This window comes from Symphodus melops (assembly GCF_947650265.1).
Source record: "Symphodus melops genome assembly, chromosome: 8".
NCBI classification, from domain to species: domain Eukaryota; kingdom Metazoa; phylum Chordata; class Actinopteri; order Labriformes; family Labridae; genus Symphodus; species Symphodus melops.
This window is the reverse complement of record NC_136698.1, coordinates 12,594,313-12,621,558: the sequence shown is the minus strand read 5'-3', so window position 1 is coordinate 12,621,558 and position 27,246 is coordinate 12,594,313. Positions and strand designations below refer to the sequence as shown.

Below are 27,246 nucleotides of genomic sequence, written 5' to 3'. Positions count from 1 at the left end.
TTTGGAATACACTTAGGGAGCTAAAAACCACACAAAAAAGGTTTGGTTTTTATTTACTATTTTTCTTTAATTACTTATAAAAGAAAACTCAGCTAAGATGGATAACATAAACAATGTCTGCATTTTACTGACACTAGAGATTTTGAGATACCATTTTTTCCTTCTTCATACAGATTCCAATATATACACTGAAGTGTTTGGGTATTCTCCAGATCAATTTAAAAATGAAATGTATTATCTGAGGATACACACTGAATGCTGACATTTTGATAGCTTTGACTTACATTAACACTGTTTGTAATTTTCAGAACATGATTTCAAGTGCATTATTTTGAGACTAATATTTTGATTGTATTGGAAGGTTGCATTTACGAGCAACCTTGTTGTTTTTACACGAATATTGTGGCTCTGAAACCTTCAGGGGAAACAGTGCCTCGTAGACGTGAACGTTCATCTGTCTTACATTGTACATAAGTGCTCGAAAATACTTTGGTTTGTGTGATGAGCTATGTATGATTTTCTGTCAAATTTTGCTGTGGACGACCATGCACATCACCGTCTGCGCTCTACGTTGTGCAGTAACCTTGTTTTCATTACCATAGTCTTGTGGAAATGTCTTTAAGTTGATGTTGTGTTACTGTAGACGACCCACACAGTATTTCCATCATCACAAAGTTAAGTCTTTTCTCTAAGATGCTCCGTGACGGGGGCAAAAAGCACTGAGTTGTCAAACTTTCCTGACACAAGTCATTGTTGATCTCACTGTTGTAGGGGAAAGACTCTAGGGCTGCAGATAAGACTGTTGCCATGGTCCTGAAGGAGATACCCAGTAAGGCGTCATCAGAAGGGAAGCCCCTCCTCACAGTGACTACCAAGGTGGGCAGAACCATTTCAGAAACTCCCCCCGCCCTCCCCTCCCCCCTCCCCCCCACTGCCTCCAAGTGGAACGTTCTCCTGTGTTGGTCATACTAAACAACAGCAAAGCTTTGAGTGTCCTATAACTGACCTTTACTGTCTACTAACTCAATACATAAGCCTTTAACATGTTGTTTATAACAACAACGCAACACATATTTCATTTCCAGCTGCTCTATGGGGTATAAAACAATTTACTACATCACTACATTCACACAGACACTGAATAGTGATCTTATGATCCATAGAAGCAGCCGCTAATTGCCGCAATTATACACATAACTTTTTATCTTTTCAAATTAGCCTCAGACAGATTGACACAATGATCCAATACTTAAATCTCATTGTCTATTTTTTGTGTACGAGGGGGGATTAACCAGAGGGCTTCAAAAATTTCCTTTAACCTTCCTAATCAGGTCACAAAAACTTCATCACAAACTTTTTTTACACCTCATAAGCAGCTAATCCTCTGTACAAACAGCATATGAATGCATTTTCTGCACAGCATGAGCTACTGATTGAGCTCTCTGTGTACAAAAAATCCTGCAGCAAATTAATGTTTACCCGCTGCTGAGCTTTTTACTTTCTCTTTTGCTTTTTAACTATTAAAGTATCATAGGCTGGAGATGCTGCTCCACATGCCAATATGCGTTTTATTGCTCTGTGCTTGATTGCTTTTGTAAGGTGTGTGTGCTGCTGTGTAGCTCTCTGTGTGTTTTTAATAACCTGTAGCATGCTTCATACTGTACTTGTTTGGTTTTCTGAAATAATGTCTGGTTTAGAAACTGTCAAACAATCAAAATCATGGTGGCACTCAAGTGGAAGGATATAATGAAGTTTCAGAATTTCTGCTGTCGGACAGAAAAAGCTGAGTTTGCACCAACAACATAATGCATGTATTTCTAAAAAAATGTCTTTTTTTAATCTATGTGAACATAGTTTCTTACAATTTAAATTACTATAACAACATGTTATCAAAGACCATTATAAAGCTACAACAACTTAAGGAGTCAAACCCCTGGTATATATCAAACCCCTGGTATATTCTGAAGCCTAAAGACACTATCAGTTGTTTTCCCCTAACGTGCTGCAGTGTCACAGAAAACAATCATTCAAACCTGTTTGTAGTATATTACTGATGGCAAATATCAATATTGGCAAGATGACTGAGAAAAACGTACATGTATTTAATCATCATGATTTGTAACATCTTAGGCACAAAGCTGCACAATTTTTCTTTAAATAAATTTCATTGATTGAAAAACATGAGAAATTTGAACTATTCATGAAGGAGTTGTTGGGTCCCGAGGCTCAACCAGCTGAGAATCTCTGATCTAACTCAGGAAGACTTATTCAAGTGCTATTGAGGAAAAATCAGCCCGTTTACATGAATTACAGTCATAAGATACATGTTTTCTTTATTATTTAATAGCTGGTTGAAAAAAAAGAAAAAGCAGCTGATACAATAATATTAAATATTATTGCATATTAATATTATTAATATTAGAAATGTTGAGTCACAGAGTTTAAGGCACCATTTTCAGGGCCGATTACTTCATTTGCAAAATTAAAGCATTAACTCAAGTTGTTTGTCTTCCATTTGTACACCACAAACTGAATACAACTAAAATTCAGAAATAATGCATTCATACACTATATATATATATCTCGTTTATAACAACTTTATGAATGGGATTCATAAAGGTTAAATATATCTATAAGATTATCGAGGATCAAATGTATCACATTTATAACATAATCGATCTTGTACAGACTGACTTCAGCTCGTTAGAAATTACACCAACGTTATGCACCCACTGGTGTCTAACCACAGTGCACTAATTTTATAATTCAAAGACAATTCTAAAATGTTTCACTTTACTATACTGCACTTATTTTAAAGCTTTAAATGTTCGGTTTTGTAATGTTTTTGTACTAAGAGTTGAGGACTGAAAAGGAGGGTTAGGAAATTGGAGAGTATAGACCACTACTGTTGCTCTGTTGGTTTTAGTCTTTCATGGGGATTGCTGAATAAAAGTTAACAACAAATGATTGCCTTATTCTGAAAAAAAATGTGAATACACAAATAGAGAAAAAGTTACTTACTCTATAATGTCATTTCAGACTTTGCAGCCTTGGGAAGAATCATGCAAAGACATTGTTGATGAGTCATAAATATCTGTTTAACTCCTGTATGAAGGCCAGAGGGAGTACATGAAATCGTTCATCACCACCCACAGCAACAGCTTCTACACCACTCCAAAGAGTAAACAAGCTGCTGCAATGATGTCAGAATCAATAAAAAATGAACAGCATTACAAATTCAGAGTGAAATCAAATCAGGTATTATTCAAGCTTTAACCACAGATAAACTACAGTAAAAAAGTGTATTTTAGAATTTTTCATGACAACAATCGCTGAATCACTGAATGCAGGGTTTTCTTTCCTCCTGTCCTAACCTCAACCTCCTTACCTATCGACTGCTACACCATTCCCTTAACAGCAACACGCAACATTTGAAAGATTACTTTGTGTCAAGCCCAAGTGGCACAATTAGCTGAATTTTTCCATTACACAATTTTCTATATTCTCCTTAAAGCACTTGTAAACAAAGTACCAAGGTGCTCTGTAGGAAAAGAGAAACAATGTTTAACAAGATGTGAGCAAAGTAGAAAAAACAGCGGGGAAAACGATATCCTTCTCCAAGTGAGAGTAATGAGCAAGCAGCTCAGGAGGGAAGCGATAATTGGCGTTTCTGTTACCTGCCAGCAAAGTGCCTGATGCATTTCCCCAGATGAACACAGGAGATGTTCTGTCCCTATTTTCTGGATAATTAGAAGAAGAAAATGCAAAGGTCTCATCTTTTCTAGAACCATTATTTAAAATTGGCCCCAATGGCAAATACAAGAATCGCTTTGATGAACACCAACAACAATCATGTTGTGTGCGGTGCAGATAATGCAGTGTCCTTCATTAGGAGACAGCAAGATGTGACACACAGCTCCATTCTCGGTCCCGAAAGTTATTGCTCAACTTTTAGCCTAAAACATTTCTGTGAAATGTGATATTTCTTTCAGAATAACCCCAAAACAAAATGAGATGATCACTGTTCATTTGCACCAAATGCTAAAGTAATTAGGGTCTAACGCTCCAAATAGCAAAGTAGGCAGGGTCCAAAAGGACTTTTTTGACTTAACAGCCAAGGTGCCAGGTAAATCAAAAATTCAGCATTTGTCATATATTGCCAAAATAATGTTGGTTTTTTCATACATGCATTTTTTTCGGGATATTTTATGTTGTTTTTGGTGTTAAGTTCTGTTTAAGATTAATGTCACGGATCAGCTCATTTTATTGAATTCAGGAAATTGAGATATGATTTTGAAGAAAATACCCGTGTTTGGTGCTTGGCAGGTGTTCATTTCGGACCCTAAGTGCTTGTATGCTTAAGTTTAACATGTTACATTATTTACAATGTTATTTAAATTAACTGTCAATTGAAAAAATTGAGCCAGTCTGGTTTGACTGCTTATAAATCATGAGCTATATGCACATAATGCACACTGTGTTGCACCTAACTCTGGTCAAAGTCCTTATCGTGACTACCAAACTTTACACTCTCCAACAAAAATGTATAATTCAAGGCCTTGTTTTTGTAAAATAATGGATAATTACAAACTGATATGACTGTTGTAACTGCCAAGTGTGCAGAAAGACAGCCATTTCTCTTTGTCTGATTGACAATAAATATAACTAGAAAAAGGTTTAATACCTTTTCCAGGTTTGCCGAGTTCCCCTTTGTTCTGAATATAGCTCAGAATAATCTGTTGCTTTTTGTCTTCCTTACTGCTCACAGCAGTATATCTATTTGAAGTGCTGATTGGGAGCACATTTCTTCTTTTTTAAGGGCAGTAGGAGACAAGTGCATGTGTCTCAGTGAAAGTGAACTTTGATGAGAATCGAGCACTCTCTCTGGCAGCCTGAAGTGCAGGGGGAAGCTCAAGTCTGTTCTTCCTAACTGTTCCCATCATAGACATTTTTTCTTCAGTAAATCCTGGCAAAGGGCATATTATCACCTTATTTGTCCATCAATAGGTTTGCCAGTGTATATTTGCATGTTCCAGGCATAGCTTGTCTTAGCATTGAAAGCAACTATTATATTGATGCCATAATTTCCTGGTTTACTTGGTATGACCAGTTTAGGCACAGTGACCTCCACTGTCACATCAGCTTCAGGATCAGATGCAGGCGACACAAACACTTGTCCCACACAACTCGAATGGCAGCAAGTAAGTTTCATTCATAGCTTGTTCGTCTAGTGCACGATCATCAACTGTCATCAATCACTCTTGAAATGACATGAAACATTTTGAGTGGTATTAAAAAATTAACTTCTTTACTGTATCTGTAGACACAAGCTACAATCATTTAAACACCCAGGTAGTAGGTAGGTGTTGGTCTTCTCTGTTCACCTCGCTCCTTTTACGCCCTACACTTGTTGCCTGTGCTGATTTGTCATGTCGACTACATCTTTTGACTTGACTCCTGGAGAAAGAGCCCAAAACTGAACTGGATGTCATTGATACAATACTTTATTCCTTGTTGAACCACAGGGACTTCATTCTATCTCTGCACCATCATGCGTCATCTGTCATTTAAAGGAATGGAAGACCACGTCACATTTCCATCCTTTGACTGGAAACCATTTTTCATTTCAGTATGTTCTTCCTCCTCATCTCTTGAGTCATCCTCCTTCTCAGTTGAAGCGTTATCATCATTTTCAGGGTTGCCCTCGACTTTTGACACGTATTTCTCTCCTTCATATTCCTCCTGGTCATTTTCCTCTTCACTGGAGTCCAAATAAAGTCAAGAGCCTTTGAAACAGAATAGCACCTCTTCATTTTTGAGTCTCAAATGTGAAATTATCCAAAAAGCTGAGAGTTGTGTTGCCTTTCGGTTGTTTTTCTGTTGTTTATATTTTCCCCAAGGCAGAAAAGCACATCAAAAGGTCCAAAAAGAACAGTATTTTGCACCGGTGCAGCTTTAAAGTTGTGACTGAGTTTTTATGTCCGTATGTGTGCGCATGTGTGCGTGTGTGTTGGCGTTGGTGTGGGTGTGTGCTTCTCATTCAGTCTATGGTGTGTGTTTGAGTGCTGTCTCAAAGTTTGGGTCCCCAGAGTTCAGGGAAAAGTTGTAACACAATCATTTATACTTGTCTGCAGGTTGGAAGCTTTAGTGTGTGTGCAGGTGTTTGTGTGTGTCTGCTTGTTCTCTAGAAGCTCATCGTTCAAGAAAATGTTGTAATAAAATCATATTAACACATCAGGTTTGTTTTGTGTGTGCGTGTAGATGTGTGTGTTTGTGTGAATATGATTGTGTTTGTGTACATCCTCTGCAAAAATCTATTCGGTGACGTCTGGTGCCCTGAGGTCATTTTTTGGCCACGAAGAAAACGAAAGCTCATTGTAAGTTTTCATCATGAAGGTCATTTGCGAAGGGCGCGTTAGGGAATCATGCATGTCGTTTTAGGCAATTAGAAGAAAGAAATCCATATTTACGTAATTAAAACTTTGAAAATGGGTCAAAAAAAGACCTGAGGACAACATAAAGGTTAACAGTTATATTTTACTGAGAATATGAAAATGCTGCCAACTTTCAGCAATAAATGTGACTCAGCAGGGCTGTAAGCCAGGATTCTGTTAACATCTGTCATTACGCTTCAAAAAAGCCCCCAGACATTTTTTTATGAATTAAATCTGCTACCTTGAGATTACAGCTGCTGTAAATGTGCAGCATTCAGCTCCTTGGCAGTACTGACCTTCAATCTTTCAGACAAACCATCAAAAACAGATACTCTGCAGGGACAGCTGTAGCCTTCATTTACAGTAGAGGACATTTTTAATGCTAAAAAATAAAAAGAGAGCTCCAAGATCGTCTATTGTGTGGGGAATGTTTACCCAGACTTTGTTTAATGCAAGGTGCAGTGTTCTCCAGTAGATGCTTTGAAATAAAATACAACAAGTTATTCACTGACAGATGTTTTTCTGGTTTCCATCTGTTCAGCCACTGTGAAAGTGTCCATTTATTATTATAATGTAAATAATTTATTTACATTGTTAGCATCCCTCTATCAGTCCTGAGGCCCAATGTATAGCTGAGCTAGCATACATGTATGTGTTAAATGCAGCAATTACCTAAGAAGCTACAAAAAAACTTCAAACAATATCCCACAGCACAATTTAAATACAAACTATCATAATAAGCTAACATATTCTAGTGTAGTCATTTGTTTTCATGACCCAATTATGTTATGTACTTTTAGTTAAACTACTAATGTAGGTGCTTCTAGAGCTTGAAGAATATAGCTTAAGCAGAAAGTTAAAAATGGCAGAAATTCTGCCGAGATTCCTGGTAAATTCTTTTCATTGCAACCTGATTCAAACGTTGAATAAATACATTGCTTTTCACGTACCCTTGCTATGTATTTTTATGTGAAAGCGACGTGTATTCAGCCCAGTTGTCGAAAAAGAAAGGCACAAAATGCTATTTGGAATTATTTTCTAATCCGGGAAAATAATGTTACGACCGAAATTGTAACAGAAATTAATCAGAGGAAATCGAGGAACATATGCCAAACTTTTTGTTTTAAACGTTTATTTATAGTTGTACACATCATCATCCCAATACTAAACAATGTCCACATTGTTGATTTCCTCATATCATTCACATCACTGTAGTAATTTATTACAATCTCTAGTTATTTTTACACTAACTTTAAATGATATTCAGTTTAAACTTACATTAAAACACCATTTGTCTGACTAGACCATACTTTATAGATGATTAACATCTTGATAATTAAGTTGTTAAAATGTTTACAATTGATGCACATGTGTGTTTTTTTTGAATGTGTATAATAAAAAACTAACACTGGGCCTCAAACTGATGGTGTTTACGTATGAATAAATACAATAGTGGATTAATACTGCTGTTTTATTCCCCTTTATCACATTATGTCTTCAATAAAGGGACAAGGGTTTAATGGTAACTATTAGCTTTTATTATGCAGAGATTAAATAAGGCTTCTTCCTCTTTTCATAATAATAACCCTAGTAATAGACTTTATGGTTCAGTGCCTCAGCCTACAATTACACTTTACCTGAACAAGCAAAGTGTACATTTCTAAATATATGCAACCTTTAAAAACAAGTTAATCCCTGTGTGATGTGTGAAAATGGGGGGATGCATGAATTCCTGGGCAGGCAGCAGCAGAGGATGAAATCAGGTTACTTCACACTGTGAGACTTCACTTGAACCAAAAATGTATTCTGATGCCAGAAGAGCAGAAATTATGATTGCCTGTGTAGGATCAGCAATCTTACAGTGCAGCAAAAATTTTCACCAAACAAAATAATTATATTTTTTCTCTGGTGATGATGGTTTATTCTCTGATGGTGTCACGAGTTGAAGGGCAGGAAGCAGGGAGGAGGTGGACCCAAGTGCAGGATAATAATTTATTAACAAAAAGGCAAACAAAAACTTACTTTGAAAAACCAAAATCCAAAAACCACGACGGAGAAAAGACAGGGAGCAGGGAGAAGCAAAACATTCCAAGAACACGACAAACCAAGAGACCATGACAAAAACAATGAACCGACAAGACACTGGGGCAAACACAGAGACTAAATAGACAAGGGGTAATCAGACGCAGGTGAGACTAACGAGACAGGTGAGGAACATCAGGGTAATCAGGAAGGCGGGAAACACAAGGAACAAAGAACACAAGACCAGAACACTGAAGACAAGTACAACTTGACAACGACACCACCAAAACCAGATATACAAAATAAAACAGGAAACACTAAAGACTAGACTTAAAACACAAGACAGGAAATAAACTAACAGGCAACATAGAAGAACACAAGAATACAGGAAAACACACTAGGAACATAGATACACAGAACACAAGGGAAATAATGAAAACTAAAACAGGACCAAACACAGAACAAAACCAAACCATGACAGATGGGCCCACTGCCCAACAGAACTGTAGTATAGCTTAATATGCAAACTATGTGATCTGAAACTTTTTCTCTGGTCTTATGTGGGGTTTTTTGTGTGTTTTTGGCCGTTGTGCTTCTTAGTGTTAGTACAGTACATTTAGTAATTTAATCTCATAACAAGAGGTCATAAGAGGTATAATAAGAGGTTATTATTTTAATTTTATTTGATTAAAGCAAATTTGTCAGGAAGATGGCTGTTGTACTTGTACCAATGTGACTGCATGAACTGGACTGTGTGTGTGTGTTTCTGTGTGTGTAACTGCTGATCATTTAAAACACAGAACTTTAGTTGACGTTAGACTACAACTAATCAGCATGTATGGAGATTTAAATAATCAATGTAACACGCTGCTGTGCCACATAATGCATAATTGCACACAGTAGATGCACTTACTTATGTAGCCAGGCTACATGTGACAAAATGATCCAATTCATCTTTAAAGGCCTTTAAGACAGAGACAGGACCTCATTCAGCGCTTCTAAAATTATGGTATATGGAAGGTATGCTATTCAGATGAGAATTGGACATTAAACAACATTTGTTCAAACACTTTGTTAAATTGATGCAGGACCTTTCATTAGCCTCTTCTCAAGTCACATTAATGACAAGTACAAAGAGGTTTATCTCCTCCCTTGACCGACATATCTCTGTCTGTATCTCTAAGACGTCTTCAGAATGGACCCAGAGTCGTGTCGGTTTGCCAGTACTGGTGAAGGAGGACGCGCGTCCACCATTGCTTGGCTCTGTGGTGCTGGTGACCAGGCTAGTTTATGTAGCCAATAACTGGAGGCCACTGGTGCCTGCTCTTGATTTATCTGGAACATAAATAAAATGATATTAATACTCCGCAACTCTGTAATAATTTCTTTGTTTGATATGGACAGAGCGACAAAATACTGGCCATCTACCGTAAATTCCGTACTATTGAGCGCACCTGGATATAAGCCGCACCGGCTAAAAATAAGTAAATAAATGTATTTGTACATATATAAGCCGCACTTGATTATATGCCGCAGGTGTCCACGCTATAACAAGAGCTATTTACACAGACGTAGGCTACCGGTAACATCCGCAAATACTGTAGCGTCCGTACGGACGTTAAAGGACGACGAGAGCGTTCAAATAATAACTTGTAATAATCCGGTCACTGTCGGCCGTGACCACGCCGTTTACAGCAGAGAGCAACACATAACTTTCCGTAACAATCCAACTCTCTCCCCCAGCGTTCTCTCATACAGCCACTCAACACGTCCTCGCTGGTGCATTCACTGACTCTCCACATAATCGGAATTATGAACACATTATCAACTACTGACTTTACAACATGAACCGTTACAATACGAAGCCTAGCCGACGGTGTCTGTAACACGGCTGATGAAAAAGATGACCGTAATATTTTTCACAAGAAAAAGTCCATCCATTCACTGCCTCAGAATGACTTCATTACTCACTTCCTCAGTCTCTGTTGTCGCTGTCAGTGTCATCTTAACGTGCAGCAGCTCTGTTAGCTTCTTTGACAGCCAGGTCGATCGCCTTTAACTTGAAAGCTACATCATATGTATTTCTCCGTGTGTTTTCCATCATGAGGGTGCGTGCATAAAGCGCAAAATGACTGATATTAAGATCCGACGTGACGAAGTCAAATGTTTTTGCGGCAGAAGCTCATTGTCCCCCATAAAAAATCCATGCATTAGCCGCACCGGAGTAGAAGCCGCAGTGCTCGAAGTGTGAGAAAAAAGTAGCGGCTTATAGTCCGGAATTTACGGTAGTTTTAAGATCTATTTTGGGGATTTTGCTTTAATATAGAGATAGGACAGGGGATAGAGCCAGAAATGAATGACATATGGGAAAGGAGCCATAGGTTGGATTTGAACCTTTGCTGTCTGCAAAAAAAAAAAAAAATCATCAAAGCATTCCTATTTACATATTCCTCATAGAATAAGCCACATTAAAGCCTTTTTAACTTAATAATAAAATGATAATGCTATGGTGATTTCTGTATTTTGTCAGGCTCAAGATTTCATTTCAAATTCTTCATTAGACATTGAATATGAACTATGACGGTTGAAAATACAATTCTGATAATTTCAGCAAGACAGACAGACAGACAGACAGATAGACAGATAGACAGATAGATAGATAGATAGATAGATACTTTATTGATCCCGAGGGAAATTCAAGGCATCCAGTAGAAGTATACAGACAGGCAGGACACAAGACACAAGACAGCTACAATACACACCCGCTGTCCCCCTCCCCTTTGTATACAATAATCCCCCAAACAAGATTTAGCAGCTTCTATGTGACTAAGAGTAAATTACAAGAGTAATTATTAAAAATTATTTCAACACAAATAGAATTGAAGTTTATAGGACTTGCGCGATGAGGGTGTAAAGTCGAGCACATGGCTAAATAATGATAAAGTTGCATTACAATGGGGATAACTTTACATTTGGGGCCCACACAATGTAGACATACTATGAAAACAACATTCAGCAACTCTCACATAGCATTATGTGCTGTCTCCTCTTGCTTGGTAATTAATCTTTTAGTACCTTCATTACAATTCTGTAAGCGTTCTTGTTCTCTGCAGAGCAACTATAGCAAATGTCATGTTTGTTCGCTGCCAGCAATTTATACACTCTGCAAAGGCTGACATTAGTGGTGGCTCACCCTCACAATGGGCCAAAACTGGTTTTCAACTCAAAATGATGAATTACTCGTTAGCATATTCTGGCCAGCTGCAGCTGGAGTATCATGACTTCAGGGTGCTGATCATGAATTGGATGTAAGCTATCCTCAGCTGCACTGGCAAGCATACAAATTGGTGTATCACAGTTCAGGTAATTAGCATTTTCATGACTTGGAAGGTGAGGTAAGCAATAACGTTGAACATCCATTAGGTTTCACTCACTTTAGATAATATGTAGTTTTCTCAGTGGTGACTCATTCAGTGACATGTCGTGCATTATATTAACGTAACCATTTTTCTATATAAAATAACTTATTAAACAATGGAGATTAAACAATACAGGATGACATCTAGTTTTCTTCATACATGCATCTAGGTTTTTAAACAGATATTTTAACTGCTGGTAGGAGTGTGATGTTTGTCAGAATAGCTTGAGAAACGACCTGTCTGATTTGAGAAACCTTAGCATTGGCTTGTACAGCTCTTTTCTAATCTTCTGACTACTCAAAGTGCTTTTACACTACATGCCACAACATCTATACCCATTCACACACTGATGGAAGAGGTTGCTATGAAAAGTGACCAAACAAAGCAGGAACTTGGACAACTTGGGGTTAAGTGTCTTGCCCAAGGACACATTGGACGTGTTGCTGCAGGTGCTGGGGATTTAACCCCCAACCTGAGAGACAACTGACTCTACTCAACTGAGCAACAGCCTCCCCATAGCTGCCTCTACTTAAAAGGTTCATATTAGAAGAGAATGTTTGTCATTGACACAAGTTCAATGTCAAGCTTTATTGTTGAAGCTGCCCTGTGCACTTCACTTCTGTGACGTCTGTTCGAATGGCCAAAATGTCCCAACAGCTTAGCAGCATTTTATTACTCCAGATTTCATAAATCTATGCATCTTGGGAAGTTGTGAATAAATGTTGTCATCTTGCCATCTACCTAAAAGACACACAAACTTGATGAAACCCTTTTTCCATGTACGGATGTCAACTAATGGTGTGAAAAGAGCTGATGTCCACAACATGGCCTAATGTAGATATGATGAATGGACTTCAATGCTGAGTGAGAGTCTGAACAGCTTTTGCATTTTTCTGTTTCAGTTGGTGAGTGAGCAACAAGAGAGCCGCCCCCTCCTAAGCCCCTCCATCGACGATTTTCTCTGCGAGACCAAGTGTGATGGGCTTTCCCGCCCAGTGACTTCCAACACAGCTGGTACAGTACAATCATTTCCGTCTGCAAATAGAGTCAGTTTAACTGGTCACATTCAAAAATACAAATAATGCTCACCAGCACTACAAGTTGTAATTCTTTAATTTGATTTTTTGGGATTGAAATGTGCAATGACTCTACCAGAAAACAAAGAGTTTGAGCAGCAACTAGTATTTTACTTCTTCCTTGAAAATATAACATTACTAAACATAATTAAACAGATGGTATCATTTGTTTAAGTGCCCATTTTAAAGGGATCCCACTTTTCCAGTTACTTTGGGTTTCCATGTTTCTTGAAGGATAAAAAATAGTCTCAAAGAAAATTCATATGACAAAGGAAATTGAAGTTAATTTGATTACATGAGCCTATAAATGTATATGTGCTTAATTATTGCATAATAGTAAGGTCTCCATCCAAAAGTACATTTCAGAAGAAACAGAACACCATATAGATGTGCATCTTATCCACTTCTAGAAGGGCACATTTATTGTGTGGTGCATGAAGATAAGGAGTAAATCGTGCTGATATTTAAGGTTGATGTTAATTAATAACTAAATAAGAAACACAAGAGACAGTTAAAATAAAGTTAAAATAGTTAGCAAAATGTGTGGCTACCTATACACCTATGTTTCTATCTTAGTCAAGTAGTTAATGCAATTTGTGGTATATTTTTGATTCTTTACATTTAACTATGTATTATTATGTAACTATCTGACATAATTGAATCAGACAAATAGAAACAATCATTGTGTAAGTCTTTGGTTTTTATATAACCTTATCATAAACAATTAAAATGTTCCAAAACAAGCAGCCTAATATATAAAATATGAGACTGTAATTCAAGTCAGCAAATGGCATTTTATTCCTATCTGCATCTTTCTGCACTTTTTAAACCACTAAAGCGCGCAGGAAGTATGTGTTCAACATGTCTCTGATAATAAGTAAAAAATCTTCCTGGTCAAAGTAAGAAATAAGAAATAGAATGTTTTGACTTGAACAGATGCCAGATGCCATCTTGTTTTCCACATGGGTAGAGTTTGATCACTGAACTGTAACATCTCTTGAACAAGTACGTGCAGAACCAGATTGCACAGCTGACATGTGTTGTCACCATACTGCCTGATGACCATGCTGAATCAGCCTGGCAGTGTGAAGGGGAATATTGTGAGGGAACTGTCTACAGTCTGTCTCTGTAATGTTTCCTGCTGCTCCTGCTGACAGTGACGCAAGTTGACTCTAATTGATCATGGTTCTTTATAATTCACAAAATGATCCAATCTGGTTTACATTATTTATTAAGATCTAGATTTTATACTATTCAGTGAAGTGATATTTGAAAGCTAAGGTTTTAATAATTCAGTATCATGTGGTCATGGAAAACGAATGTCTTAAAGCTCTTCTTTTCTTGTACTCAGCATGTTCACTTTTGTCCATTTTACATGATTTTCTCCTCCAGTTCAGAGACAAGAGGGTGAAGCGGATTTTCAGGCGTGTTAAAGACAGTTAAAGACCTGTACTATGAAACCACACTAAACAGCAGCCAAAGAAAACCAACAAATAAATAATAATTGCCAGATTAATTACGTTTATCCATATGGGACATAGAGTACATTATAGCGTGCACTTTCTTGCATGCAGTTTCATTGAATTCATTTCAAATCTAGCTGTTTAGATTTTAGATTTAAGAAAGCAGATGAGAACTACTCTGAAGGGAAGAACTAACCTACTGTAATTGCCAGGTTAAATATATAAATGAGGATTTACTTTACAAAAGTAATGTGTCCTTCTCCCTTAGATTAGGTTATCCATTACTTGACTGAATGCTCATTTCTTCAAGAAGAGCTACTGTATCCCCACACAAAGGCCTTCTCCTCAATCCTTTCAATGAAACTTCTTTTGTCAGCACTTTGCTCTGACATGCTGCCTCAATGGCCACAGGAGTTTCCTTTGGATGCCCGATTCTTGCTGTAGAACTACTAAATAGGTGAGGTTATAAGAATCTATTTAACGATAGTCTCTTGCTTCTAAATGGCATTGTGATCATAAGCTTAAGTACACATTTCAGCTGAGTAGCAATTATCCATCATAGCTTGTAACCAGAAAATAGCACTTTGATTTTAAATGACTTAAATCACTCTTTCACATGTAAAAAGTAACATAGTTTCTTTTATTTAATAAAAAAAAAGAAAACAAAAAAAAGTAAGGTATATTGAACAAGAGCTGCAAAGGGAAGCCCCCTTCACAAGCTTGCTAAGCATCCACAGTGACAAGCTATTATGTAATCTTTAAAGCAAAAAACAAATCAATAGCCATGTCCAATTCAAAAGGTCTACCGAAAACTGTATTAGTTTTTTATTCACTTTCTTATTGAACTCTTTACTTTTCTTATTTCTAATCTTTAACTGTACCCTTTAGATAATTCTACAGTTTACATGATATCATAGGTTTCTGGATCACACACGTGCTTGTTGGTACAGTAGTTTACATCTACCCAGTTTCATCATTTGAAGTAGCCTTCAGGGTGCCAAAATATTTGTGACATTGCCTTTTCATGAACAGCTTTGTGTTTCTTTTTGATGTTGAAACTCGTCGAGCAACCTTCCCAAGAGTGTGCCTCCCCTGATTTGTACTTCGCCTAAAGAGCACAAGGCATGGAAGACAGGCATGCGTTCTAATTGCGCAGAGATTTCAGTCGACAATTGATCTCAGTTGGTTGTCATGAAACAGCAGCACACAACAAATATGCAGTCATGTGTTTTAGATCTCATAGTGCATCAAGACAGCAAGTATAGCCCTGAAAAATGAGCATGAAAAACGTTGATTATATGAGGAGCTTGATGCTGTGTCTCACATGGATTTAGGAAATGTTAAAACTTTTCTTTGGGGGCATATCAATAAATGAAACACTTTACGAATAACATAATTTACTGATAATAGAGTTTAAACGACAATGAAATTAGCAAGACATAGGCAGAATTTAATGCTTGTCACTAAAACCATACCTTTTAAATCGCAGAAGAAAAGAGAATGTCTAAACCAGAATTGGAGGGGAAGTACAGTGTTGGTTTAATACCATTAAACAAATCCAGTCGAAACAGAAGGAAGAATTAAAAGTTATTACTCACACAGAATATCCACTTGGCTTACCCTAACACAATGGAAGACGACAGCTCAGACAAAAGTTGAGTCCCTGTCAGACTGCTCTGTCCTTTACCTCTCTGCCAACCTGAGATTGAATTACTTAATTGACCAAACTTGATCTTCTCAAAAGGAGCAGCCCTTATCCTCATCCAACTGTGCAGCAGCAAGAAGCATATTTAGACTCTATTTAAAGAGCAGCAGCACATTTCTTAGATGTCCAACTAGAGGTAGCATTTCATGGCATCTTAAGTACCTCTGACAGCTCTCTCACCGTCGGAAAAAGTTGAGATCAAAATCAAAGCTTCATGCTGTAAAATAAGGGAAGCCAGCTGTTCTCTTGTGTTACAGAGAGACAGCTACGTTTATAGAGTATGACACATGCTTAGAGACAGAAAAGACAAGGAAAAGCTAATGAGTTTCAGGTTAAGTAAAAGAAGAAAAAAAAACCCGCAGAGATAACCATGACTCACAGTTCTAATACTTAATCTTTCTTCTCAGAGCAGTTCATAAAGACAACAAAAGAAGAAAATGAATAAGAGAAGAATGTTTTGATTGCATAGTTAAATTGCGTGCCAAATGATCAATTAAATAAAATAGTTTGAAGAGGTGCATTGCTTTATTACTAGTGTTTTTGGGGGTTTTTTTTGTTGATTATACTGTATTCTCCACCTTATTTTGAATTTGATTGGGTTGCCAAATCTACCCTGGCTGTTGTTATAAGTCTGGGCAGACAGCCTATAACTAAAGTTGTGTGAGAAGTACCGCAATTGAACAAAAGAGGACTTCTTAAATGCTGCCATGTCCCTCACAGTTCTGTCTTCAACACTGGACCTGCTGGATCTTAGTGAACCTGGCGATAGGAAAACCATCAAGAACAGGAAGAGTCCGTTGTCGTCGCGAGGCAACAGCCTGAAGAACAACGCTCACAGGAAGAAGACGGATGAGACCGAGCTGATCCAAGTGGAAATAGAACAGACAAGACCAAGTATGAGAACCCCTGAGAGGGCGTCCATAGATTCAGGTAGAGACAGATTGTAAGCTGGTCGTTTGTTACCTTTCTGATATATCTGATGGACACTAAATATTTTAAATACATTTCAGTCTATGAGCAAAATGTATTCTTCAAAAGGACAGGGATTCGAACCATCCCTTTACTTTGTGTGCAGTGCTAAAAATGCAGCTACCATATTAGGAGAAAGATTGTCAAAAAGCATCCATAAAGCATACACTGAGGATTGTTGGGTTAAAATTGTTCTGATTGAATGAGAGGTCATAACTGTCACAAGAAATAAGCACATTTTTTTTAAACTTATGAACTAAATTGAAAAATCTACCTGGACTGCTAGTTCTTGCTTTTAACCATTTTCCACATAACCCATCTTCATTTTTTACTCCACCATCCCCAGAGGAATGAGCTCACACACATTCAGGATAAACAGAGAAAGAGCAAACCATTTACTGTAAGGATGGGGATTATATTACAAGACATTCAAAAGGAAACAACCAATATGTTTCTTATTTGCCTGTTGAAAAGGTTAGAGTCTTCAATGAGAACTCATTATGCAGATTGAGTCAAACTACGGTGTACTGAATTATTCATGGCAATAAGACTTATTATTAACTTGGCATAATTTATCTGCAAAGGTCCATGTCTTGAAACCATTTTGGGCATCTATTGTAAAGACATACACAGAGCTCAAATTGCCAAGAACACATGAACACTGTCAAAATTCATAAATAAAAAGACTCTTTAAATTATGAGCCACCCTTACTCCACAGATTTGTTCAAATGTTTTTAAATACAATATTTAACTCAAAATGAGAATCCTCTGTTTAATCAGTGTTTTGTTTTTTTTAAATTGTCTATCCTTTGCTTTCTTTCTCCAGTGACAACCAGTTCACCATTGGATAAATGGGAAGAGCTAAACCCAAACCCCGAAAGGAACGGCAACAGGAAATGGAAGTTAGAAAGAAGACGTTCTTCAAAAAACTCCTCCAATGAGTTTCTCTGGTAGGCATTTATCTAACGGTCTTTTAAAATTGTAGCAACATTTGGATCACCCTATCATCTACAGGTAGAAAATTGTTAATAAAGGGTTAGGGTTAGTTTAAAATGCATCTCCAGCTGCTGAAACAAAACTTTCGCTGTTGCATTCAGAGGTAGTCTCACGTAATGGAAGACAAAAACACAGAAGACTGATACATTGGTGATGCGATTCACAATAAGCTCAAGGTTTAACAAGTGAGGCAAGCATGGACCATACCCATTCTGATTAATTGAAACGATTCCAGTAGGTTAAAAAAAAAAAAAAAGTTAAAGAGAATACAAGTTAGACACTATGGCTCAATGCTGGATAATAACAAGAGCGGGGTCTGGGAAAGGGAAATACAGCTCATGCAATGAATTGAGATGTAATTGGTTGTTTGTTTAGTTGATACAGCTCATGTCCTTGGGGAGGTAAATACAGTACAAAGTTTAGGTTCTCTTTGATTTATTTTATAAATAAAAAAAAAAATCCAATTTACCAATGTGGGCCTGATTTCAAGCATAGAAATATTTAGAAACTGTATACAAAAATAAATTCACATAAAGTGCACTGTGATCTTCCCTTTTAATGTGAACCATCTCTCTATCTCTTCTGTTTTAGGTCTATAGACTGTAAATCCCAATTAGAGCCATCGAATAAGAACTCCCTGGAAGTAAATACTAAAGTGGACCCAGAAGCTGCCCTGGCATCTCAAGTAAGTGCTCATTGCGACAGGAGCAGGCAGTAATGATCATCATGTATTTGTTGTCTGCACTTGAATTCAACATTCTTTTGAGAAGAAACACATTTCAGAAACATTGTTCTGACTGATGGCTAAGCCTTCATAAGACTTTCTTGAAATGATTAATGTTACTGCATGCACTAACGCACGATGGAGAAGCCTGATATTACCGTTCGTTTCAGTTGAGACACCATGTTGTGTGATTCTTTGCCATCGTTTTCTCCTAACACCCTCAATTCTTCCATTTCAGCTCAACAGGCAGTATATTAGTGGAAGACATGTAAGCCTCCCTATGCATCCTTTCATATGGTATTGAAAGACTTTTACATTTGCACCAGAAATAAAAGCATCACTGTAGCTGAATAAATTTGACTCAAAAGACAAAAACAGGAGATAACATTAAAGCCAAAATTAGCTTATAAGGAAATTCTGATGTACTGTAGCCATTAAGATTGTTCCTTTGTGGTGCTATGAGGTCCAAATGTCAAGTGCTTTCCCCCTGAGTTGATGTCTCTGTGTAGGTTTATATAAGGGGTCTTGTTTCCAGACACCATTATTAGATTAATAGCCAATGAATTATTCATGAGTCTAACTCTAGGCCCATTAGAGCTGAGCTTACCAAAGTAGCTAAACATACATCACCCGTTCAGCACTCCCACCCATTTTGGATTAGCTGTTCAAATAACAGGGTGTTGTTGTTGGCAAATAAAACACATTTTGTTTAACTCAGGAGTTAGCTTACAAAGAGTGGTTTTAATTTTCTATTTGGCAGGGACCTCACAGGAAATGCATGCAAGAGCAGAGGGATGTTTGTGTTACTCCACATTAATGTAGGCCTACACTAAACCCACAATAGAAGAACGTGTTCAGCTTCATGGAGGATCCTTCAGTGTTACTTATGCAACAGTTAGTTCTGAGAGCCATTTCATGAATATATTGAAATTGTAAAAATATTGTGAAACATATTGTGAAAAGTCCCAGTGAAGTTGTTCTCCGATAAGAGAACAACATCACTCGGACTTTTCACAATGTGCATCGCTCCTCCTAAGCCAGGAGTTGTGATTTTAAATTTAAAGCTTTATTAATCTCAAACAGGATCTCACTTCACTAGTTTTATAAATAATAATAATAATAATAATAATGATAAATGTTATGTACTAGTGCCTTTCAAGCCACCCAAGGTCGCCTCACAGAAGATAAAAGCAACATAGAAGGTTAAAACCAAACATAAAACATGATATGATACAAACCTTTACTTTTAGCACATAAAAGTTCATTCAACAAAGAAGTATATGTGGTAACCTTGGACACGGACAGAGTAAGAGTGCAGGGCTGTGTCCGAAATCACTCCACTCAATGTATCCCACAATGCATTCTGAAAAGTAGTGTACGACAGATGGGCACCATCATGCATTTGTTTGACTCGGTGCCTGTCAGACAGACAAGAGGAGCGATGCATATGAACACGGAAACACAAAAAAGTTCATATTTTAGAGAATTTTTTACTGAAATTTATCATCTTTTTTATAAAAAGTAAAAGATTCCAACGTTAGTAACGGGAGTTTGTCCTAATAATGATGACAAACGAGAGTCTGACAGCATGAATGAGTTTTAGTCCAAAATATGTTTCATTACATCTAAAATGTATAATTACATCTTCAATATTCGTATGTATTTATTAATTGAAAATGTTTCATGGAAATACACTCATTATAAGAGAAGTTATCAATTAAATTCGTGCAATTTACCGTTATTATTGATCCTCGGTTGTTAAGCAACACATTTTAGTTGTGCGACAACAATGACAATGACAAGAAGGGAATGAGTGAGTGATTTCGGACACAGTCATGTAGAATGTTGAGGTTGTTTGGCAACAGTCCAGTTTCTCTTAAATTGGTAAACTTGATGGGTTGGTGCTGTTCTATTGAATGTGTTGTTGAGTTTTACTATTTATTATTTTCTGCTTGTATCTTTGAAATAATGCAGTATCCCACTCAAGGTTGAGATGTAATACTGAATATCAGCACTGCTGTGATCATCACTTTGACACTGATTAAATATCTTCTCTATGAAGAGTAAATACGTTACAGATTGTAGAAAGAAATAAAACCCTCCCAGTATTGTTTTTTATCCATTGAGCTGGTAATTGGAATTAACCACAACTTCAACAAGTTTCAAGACCAATAAGGTTTCTAAAATCTGAACACACAAAATAAGGAAAGGAACCAATTAAATGTCAGCTCTAACTATAGCTGAAATTAGATTAGCTATCACTAACCTACATTAGAAATGGTTCTTCAAATTCTGGGCAGCAAATAATTAGCATGCAACATGAGCTGATGGGTAAACGGTCTGAACTCTGTTCTGTTTCTTTTTTTTAATTTGTCATACTTCTAAACATCCAAACATGCTAATGTATGTTTAACAAAAAGTGTCTTTGTCTTTATTTATTTTTCCCTCATTAATAGGATCTTCAAAAAATATTTTTAAAACTTTTAGTTATTTTTCACCCTGAAATCTATGGTTGACAGGCTTCATTACATCATTCAACAGGCCACAGACTAACATAAAAAAAAAAGACTGATGTATGCTAAATAAGTGTAAAACATTGTTACCTCTGTCCTCACCCACACTAAACATCAGACTGAAGACATGACTGATGTAGTTTGAATGAAGGACTTTGAAATGTAGTGGAGTACTTTCACAGTGTGGTAATAGTACTTACCCCAAGCACACATTTTAACACAAAATCACTACATTTTTTTACATTTTTAAAGAGCTTTTTAATACACCTTTAAGCGTTAGCCTTCGTTATTGATATTATAATATTCACTGCTTGTTCAGGATATCGTTCCCACCAACTATGGAGGAAAATGTCAAAGATTTTAAAACTTAAGTTTAAGTTCTCATCTCGTGTGAAAAAACAAAATTCTGTTTCGTCAAAGTTTTCATTATCATTATCTTCATCGTGAAAAAAGTCATTGATGACCATTTTACCTCATATTTTTGTTAATCATTAAATTATTCCCTTCATTGTAATACATTAAAGTAAAATGTATCAATAAATTACATTTAAAATCTTACAAACTCTAGTTTAGTTGATTACTTTTTAAAACTTAGTGGGTATGACACCTGTTTTGTTTATAGTGTGTCTTATACTACAACAGAAAACTGAAGTTTCTTCACAAAACAGAGCACAGAAAGCAATGAGATACTCTCTACACTGCATGCCTCATATTTGTGTAAATAGGAAATAAATGGGATTATCTACATACATTGAATGGATGAGGCAGTTAATTCTTCTTCCATTAATAGTGAGATTAAGTGACCTCAATTAAACTTGCATAATGGTGCTCTGTTTTAACAGGGACTAGCTGGCTCCTCAGGGTAAGCCACTGATTCCACACATCAGACTATACAGGATTCACTAGTCCTACCGTTATCATAACTTTACAGAAATCTAGGTTTATAAAATATAAGAGCATGGAAGTGTATCTGAAAATCAGATTAGCAAGAATCATCATCAATATCATGTAAACTTCAGCACAGACCTCATGAGCGCAAACTACTGATTTCCATGTGCAAGGTGAAAGCTTTATATGCAAGTCAAAGCAGCATTTGCAGGTTTGATTTTGCATGTGCATGGGAAAGGGAGAAGGTGTGGGGGAGGGGTGGGTGGGCAGCTTAGTGAGGCTGTATAGGTAGAGTGGCATTCAGATGAGAAGTGGGGTGAGATGCTGACATCAGGGATTCTGCTGGCCTTCCTAAGCATGTCAGAGGCTTTGTCGAGGCAGGGATATCTACTGGCCCATGAGAAAGTAGAGATGGCTGACCGTGCACACTCTCCCTGTCTGTCTCAACCTAAAGCTAACAATGTGTGTGTGTGTGAGACGTTGCTATGTAGGTGTGTGTGTGTGCTGAGTGTGGGTGTGTGTATGTGTTTTTGTATGCATAAATGTGATATTGTTTGCATATGGTAAGCTGTTAAATGGGGGGACTTTGTAAGAGTAAATGTGTATAATGAAATGTTCCTGTGTGTGTGTAACAGGCTCGGCTAAGCAAGGAGCAGCGGTTGGGCAGTGCCCTTTTGTCCAGGAATCAGTCCCTGGAGGAGGAGTTTGAGCGAGCCAAGGCTGCTGTAGAGGTAAGCAGAGAACTACTAAGAACAGCTCACATCTGTCAGTTCAGAAGCATCTCTACAGTTGACTCTTCATAAGACCGAACGAGAAGCAACTTTGAATCACCAAATTCAAGTTGTTGTTGAATTCTGAAATTGACCCATTACTGCCCCCCGTTGACATGGTTGGAAAACATCTGAACTTGAACACTTGCTCACTTGCGTTCATAGAATGAATGTCGCCCAGCAAAAATGTGACAGCCACTCATTTTCACCTCTCTTCAGTTGATGAGCTTCTAGACATGATAATAGATGCTCTTCAGTTATTACAGTAGATTAGAAGTTGTCCATCTCTATTCAAATAGATGCACGTTGCTAGGAATGCGACAGATACATTTTCACCTATTGACCCCTTCATTACCATCTGAGTAATCCAGCCTGTCCTCCACCAAAAAACGACTCCACTGGTCGTTTGTGCAAGCGTCAAATTACGACCCATATTTACGTTTTAGAGTCAAGCGACCTCTAGCGGAGTGTGTTCGTCATTGAATGACGTTCGACCCTTAACCCTAACACAGCTAGCTAACTTTTTTCCCAAAAGAATACTTAATCATCCCTCAATTTGGTAAGCGCTTCAAGCAGTGAGACGGTGCAGGGTGACGATTTACTGGCATTTCTCCGTTCGCCGGTAGGGGGCGCTAATTTAGGAAACGCTCCTATGGGTCGTATTACGTGTCAGACGACCTCTACGGTCGTGTAGGTTGGAGGACTTGTTGGAGTAATCGTTTCATCCACACCTGATGGGCCATCCTTAATTAAGTAGCAATCAAAGTACCAAGACTGGTAGTGAAGAACAAATGAGAGCAGAGAGATAAGTGAACATTTGGCAGAGTTAAAGCCTGTCGTTGTCAGCTGGTTCCATGCTGCACAAATGAACAAAAAACACTTAGTCTATGTGTGTGTTATGTGGCAATACACAATGAATGGGGGCAACATTTGATTTAAATATGTAAAACTTAAGGTTCTGAGAAAGGCTGTTAAGAGCTGGCTATACAGGGTCAAAAAAGTGTATCTGTTGTATATTATATTTTTACCGAAGCACAGCCAAACGTCACCCTCCAGTCCTGAAATATTAAGCCAATGTGGAAGTGCAAAATACTTAAGTGTGCAGAGTGTCCACTTGAGGCTGACTCCAGGAGCCCACAAAGTCACATACATACCACAGTCAAAAAGGCCCTTTTTACAACACCAATTAAAATGTGTTGGTACGAAAAACGAAATAGGTCTGATTGGTCATGTCATCATGGGGACAAACTTTATGGGAGGTGATTTTTTTTTTTTTTAAACCCTCTATGTTGTCTTGTGCTTCGTCTTGTGTCAAGTGCTTCGCTGACATGATTCAAAGGTGGGCTACTACTCCAGGATAGCATAGGGCCAGGTCGGTGACACAGCAAGTCTGAGGCTAATGACGCTAAAGTGTAGAGTTTGACATTAAAGTTGTCCTGGGACGTCGTAAATATTTTGAAATATTTTTTGTAAGATGGGTCTAAGTTGAATATTTCTCTTGGTGAGGGCATGCTTCAAGGATGCAACTGTCTGATCTGATTTTTTATTTTTTTTTTGGAGCTTGTTTGATCCAAGAGTTGGCGAGATGAGTTTAGCTTGCGGAGGATTTGTCCGGTGTTCAGTTTCCTGGCTCTAAGATGATAGGAGATCAGCGTATGACACGGCTCGGATAAATGAATCTTAACCTCGGGGTGGTGGAGGGCGACGGTCTGATGATGTTTTTGCTAGAGCTCGGTTAATGTAGATAGCAGATTGTAAACAGTGCTGCTGTGAAGTTTGCCGATGAGGACACTTGTAGGTATTAATTGTAGTCCGCTTTGAGGAGGTGACAACGATCTCCATAAAAGGTTAGCTTGTTTTTTGCATACCTCTCGCGGATGTGAAATCAGAGTCAGAGAGTAATGTGTGCTTGTTACGCGCTCACCACTCACCGCTAACAGGCTACCTCAAGCCTAACCCAGTGAGCCCGTAACCTCGTAGCCTACCTCTCCTTGCGTGTTGTGTCTGCGTGAGGGTGTTCCTAAAAGTTCCCTCGTGTGTGCAACTTGGTCCTGTCTGGAAAGAGGGGGGGTGCATGTGGCTGACTCACCGATCTGTTGACCACCTCTCGCAATCTGGTGGTGTTTCGCTCCGCCAGCTCACGCTTTCTTCCTGGATGTCTGCTTAGTATAGTGCTCAAAACAAAAGTCCCCCGTGGTGTCAATATTAAGAAAACAAAACAATTGTTCATCAGGTCAACGTGCTCTCCTTTCAGGCGTCTTGCGTCTCGGCGTCCTTTTCGTGGAAACTCCTTCCCCCAGGCACCTCTGCAGGTGCTCCTTATCAAGGGTTTTTGAGCCGCCACCACACCTCCCCTCCAGGTGTGATATCAGTCCTGACCCTACCTTTCCACCTACAAAACACACCCACTGCCAAAGACCCCCGGAAGAGACTGCCCTCAAGCATAATCATAACAGTGCTCAAATACGAAAACGGGTTGTGTTTGAGGTGTTGTTCATGAACTAAGTTATAAAAAAATATATTTAGTTAAGAACATGTTTCTAATTGAAAAAATGCTCCATCTAAAAAACCCTCTATATCTTGTCTTTATTTAAACGGTTTAGACTTAAATTTGAATCCTTTGAACTGTAAGCCGAGACTATTTTGTTCGGCTTTTGCAGTGCCACCCATGTGGCATCATAATTGTTGCAGATTTTTAATACGCCCACCTGAAGTCATGGGGAACTGATTTGCATATGACTCCTTCAGCCCTTTCGTTGCCTTGTCAAACGATGGCTTTTGTTCTTCCTGCAATGAAATCACTCCTGTGGTGTGAGTGGACAGTTTAATAGTCCGTGCTATAATTTGCACACTCAAGTTCACAGGGTGTTTGGCCCAGAAAAATATTCATGACTCCCAGCTGGCTAACAATAGGGAGGTAAATAGGTCAGTCATTATACCGCCAGACATCAGATAGCACAAGGGACCGAGAAGTTACAGTAATTAGATGTCATCGTGCTACATAGGATTGTGTATTGATAGATTCCCATTGTAAAGTTCTGTAGAGTGTTTGATGTTCTAATGCTATCGGGGACATGATGTGTAGGGTATACAATGACTACATGGAAAATAAGATACTGCTTCCACAAGAATATATCTCTGCAAAAAAAAAAATCTTCCACTTTTCCTCTTCAATGTCGTCGTACATTCAGTTACTATTTGATCTGCTGATGAGAAAAAAAGTTATTTACAGCAACACTTTAAAGTATTCAATCCATCTGCAAGACAGACAAAGACAATTGAATTTAGCTTTTCTTTCAGAGTACAATTTGTTAAAAGGTCCTATTACATAAGTGCAACAACTAACAGGGCGTCTCAAAAGTGTTTATCTGCTGTATAGGAGTCAGCAAATATTAATTTTACACTCTACAAACATCTTCCCTCTCAGAAAAGAGGAGCCAGCCTTGAACTATTGAGACACATCAGTTCTGCCGAGAGCTTTAGTAGACTGTTGTTTCATAGAGTTATAACGGTCAATAAATAATAGAGCAGGGATAGTAAGACGCTTAGAAAATGTAAAGCACAGCTGTAGAGGAGTGTGCCGTGTGCTTGGGGATCCCTCCCACAAGTAAGCAGTGATGTCACATGTTGAGCGAGCAGCCTCCTTTCAAAATAATTGTGAGGTTCAGAGCATGCCCTATAGCCCGATATGAGATGTTCCCTGGTCAATTATCCAAGCATAGAGCCTCGATTTGTAACTGTATCTTGAAGCTTTGATCTTGCAGCCTGAGTGCTGGCTTCCACTTTAGAGGAGCTCTGATGCATGTGGTCGGTCATTTTGGCTTTGGCTGCCAATGTCAAAGCTCACAATCAGATAATTCCTCATCTAAGTAGCTGAGCATATGCACACTCTTTTATACTCACAAAGACATGGAGGTAGAGACGGCTCAGATGGCAGAGAGATCATTTAAATCAGCACAGCGCCCTTTTTGCAAATTCATTCAATTAGATGAAGCATCCAAATGTACAAAAATTAGGACCAATAGAGGGAGGAGGAAATGGGCTCCAAATATAATCCATTTAACAAAGCTGGCTCTGATGAGAAACTGTAGGTCTTATTCCTGTACACATACAAATGTTCAAAATGAACGATGAAAAGGCAGTGTGCTAGGAGATAGAACTCTGGCTGATTGAAGGGATGTTTTGGGGGTAAGTGACTTTCCATGTTATGTTATAACTAAACTGTAAGTTACTCTGACCTGACGACAACTTAACACGTTTACTACA

General features: G+C 38.0%; 1 protein-coding gene across 4 annotated transcripts in view; it reads left to right on the top strand.

Annotated features, from left to right (window-relative positions):
* pex5la (peroxisomal biogenesis factor 5-like a) overlaps positions 1–27,246 on the top strand; it is an 86,380-nt gene that overhangs the window by 33,995 nt on the left and 25,139 nt on the right. Inside the window, exons 2-8 of one of the 4 annotated variants that reach the window (XM_079350260.1) lie at positions 772–876; positions 12,778–12,889; positions 16,840–17,013; positions 17,916–18,039; positions 18,677–18,770; positions 19,048–19,077; positions 22,846–22,941. In XM_079350260.1, the coding sequence (XP_079206386.1) occupies positions 772–876; positions 12,778–12,889; positions 16,840–17,013; positions 17,916–18,039; positions 18,677–18,770; positions 19,048–19,077; positions 22,846–22,941 (735 nt within the window). Of the gene's footprint in view, positions 1–771; positions 877–12,777; positions 12,890–16,839; positions 17,050–17,915; positions 18,040–18,676; positions 18,771–19,047; positions 19,078–22,845; positions 22,942–27,246 lie in introns of all 4 variants that reach the window. The other 3 variants (XM_079350258.1, XM_079350261.1, XM_079350259.1) reach the window with 3 other exon arrangements.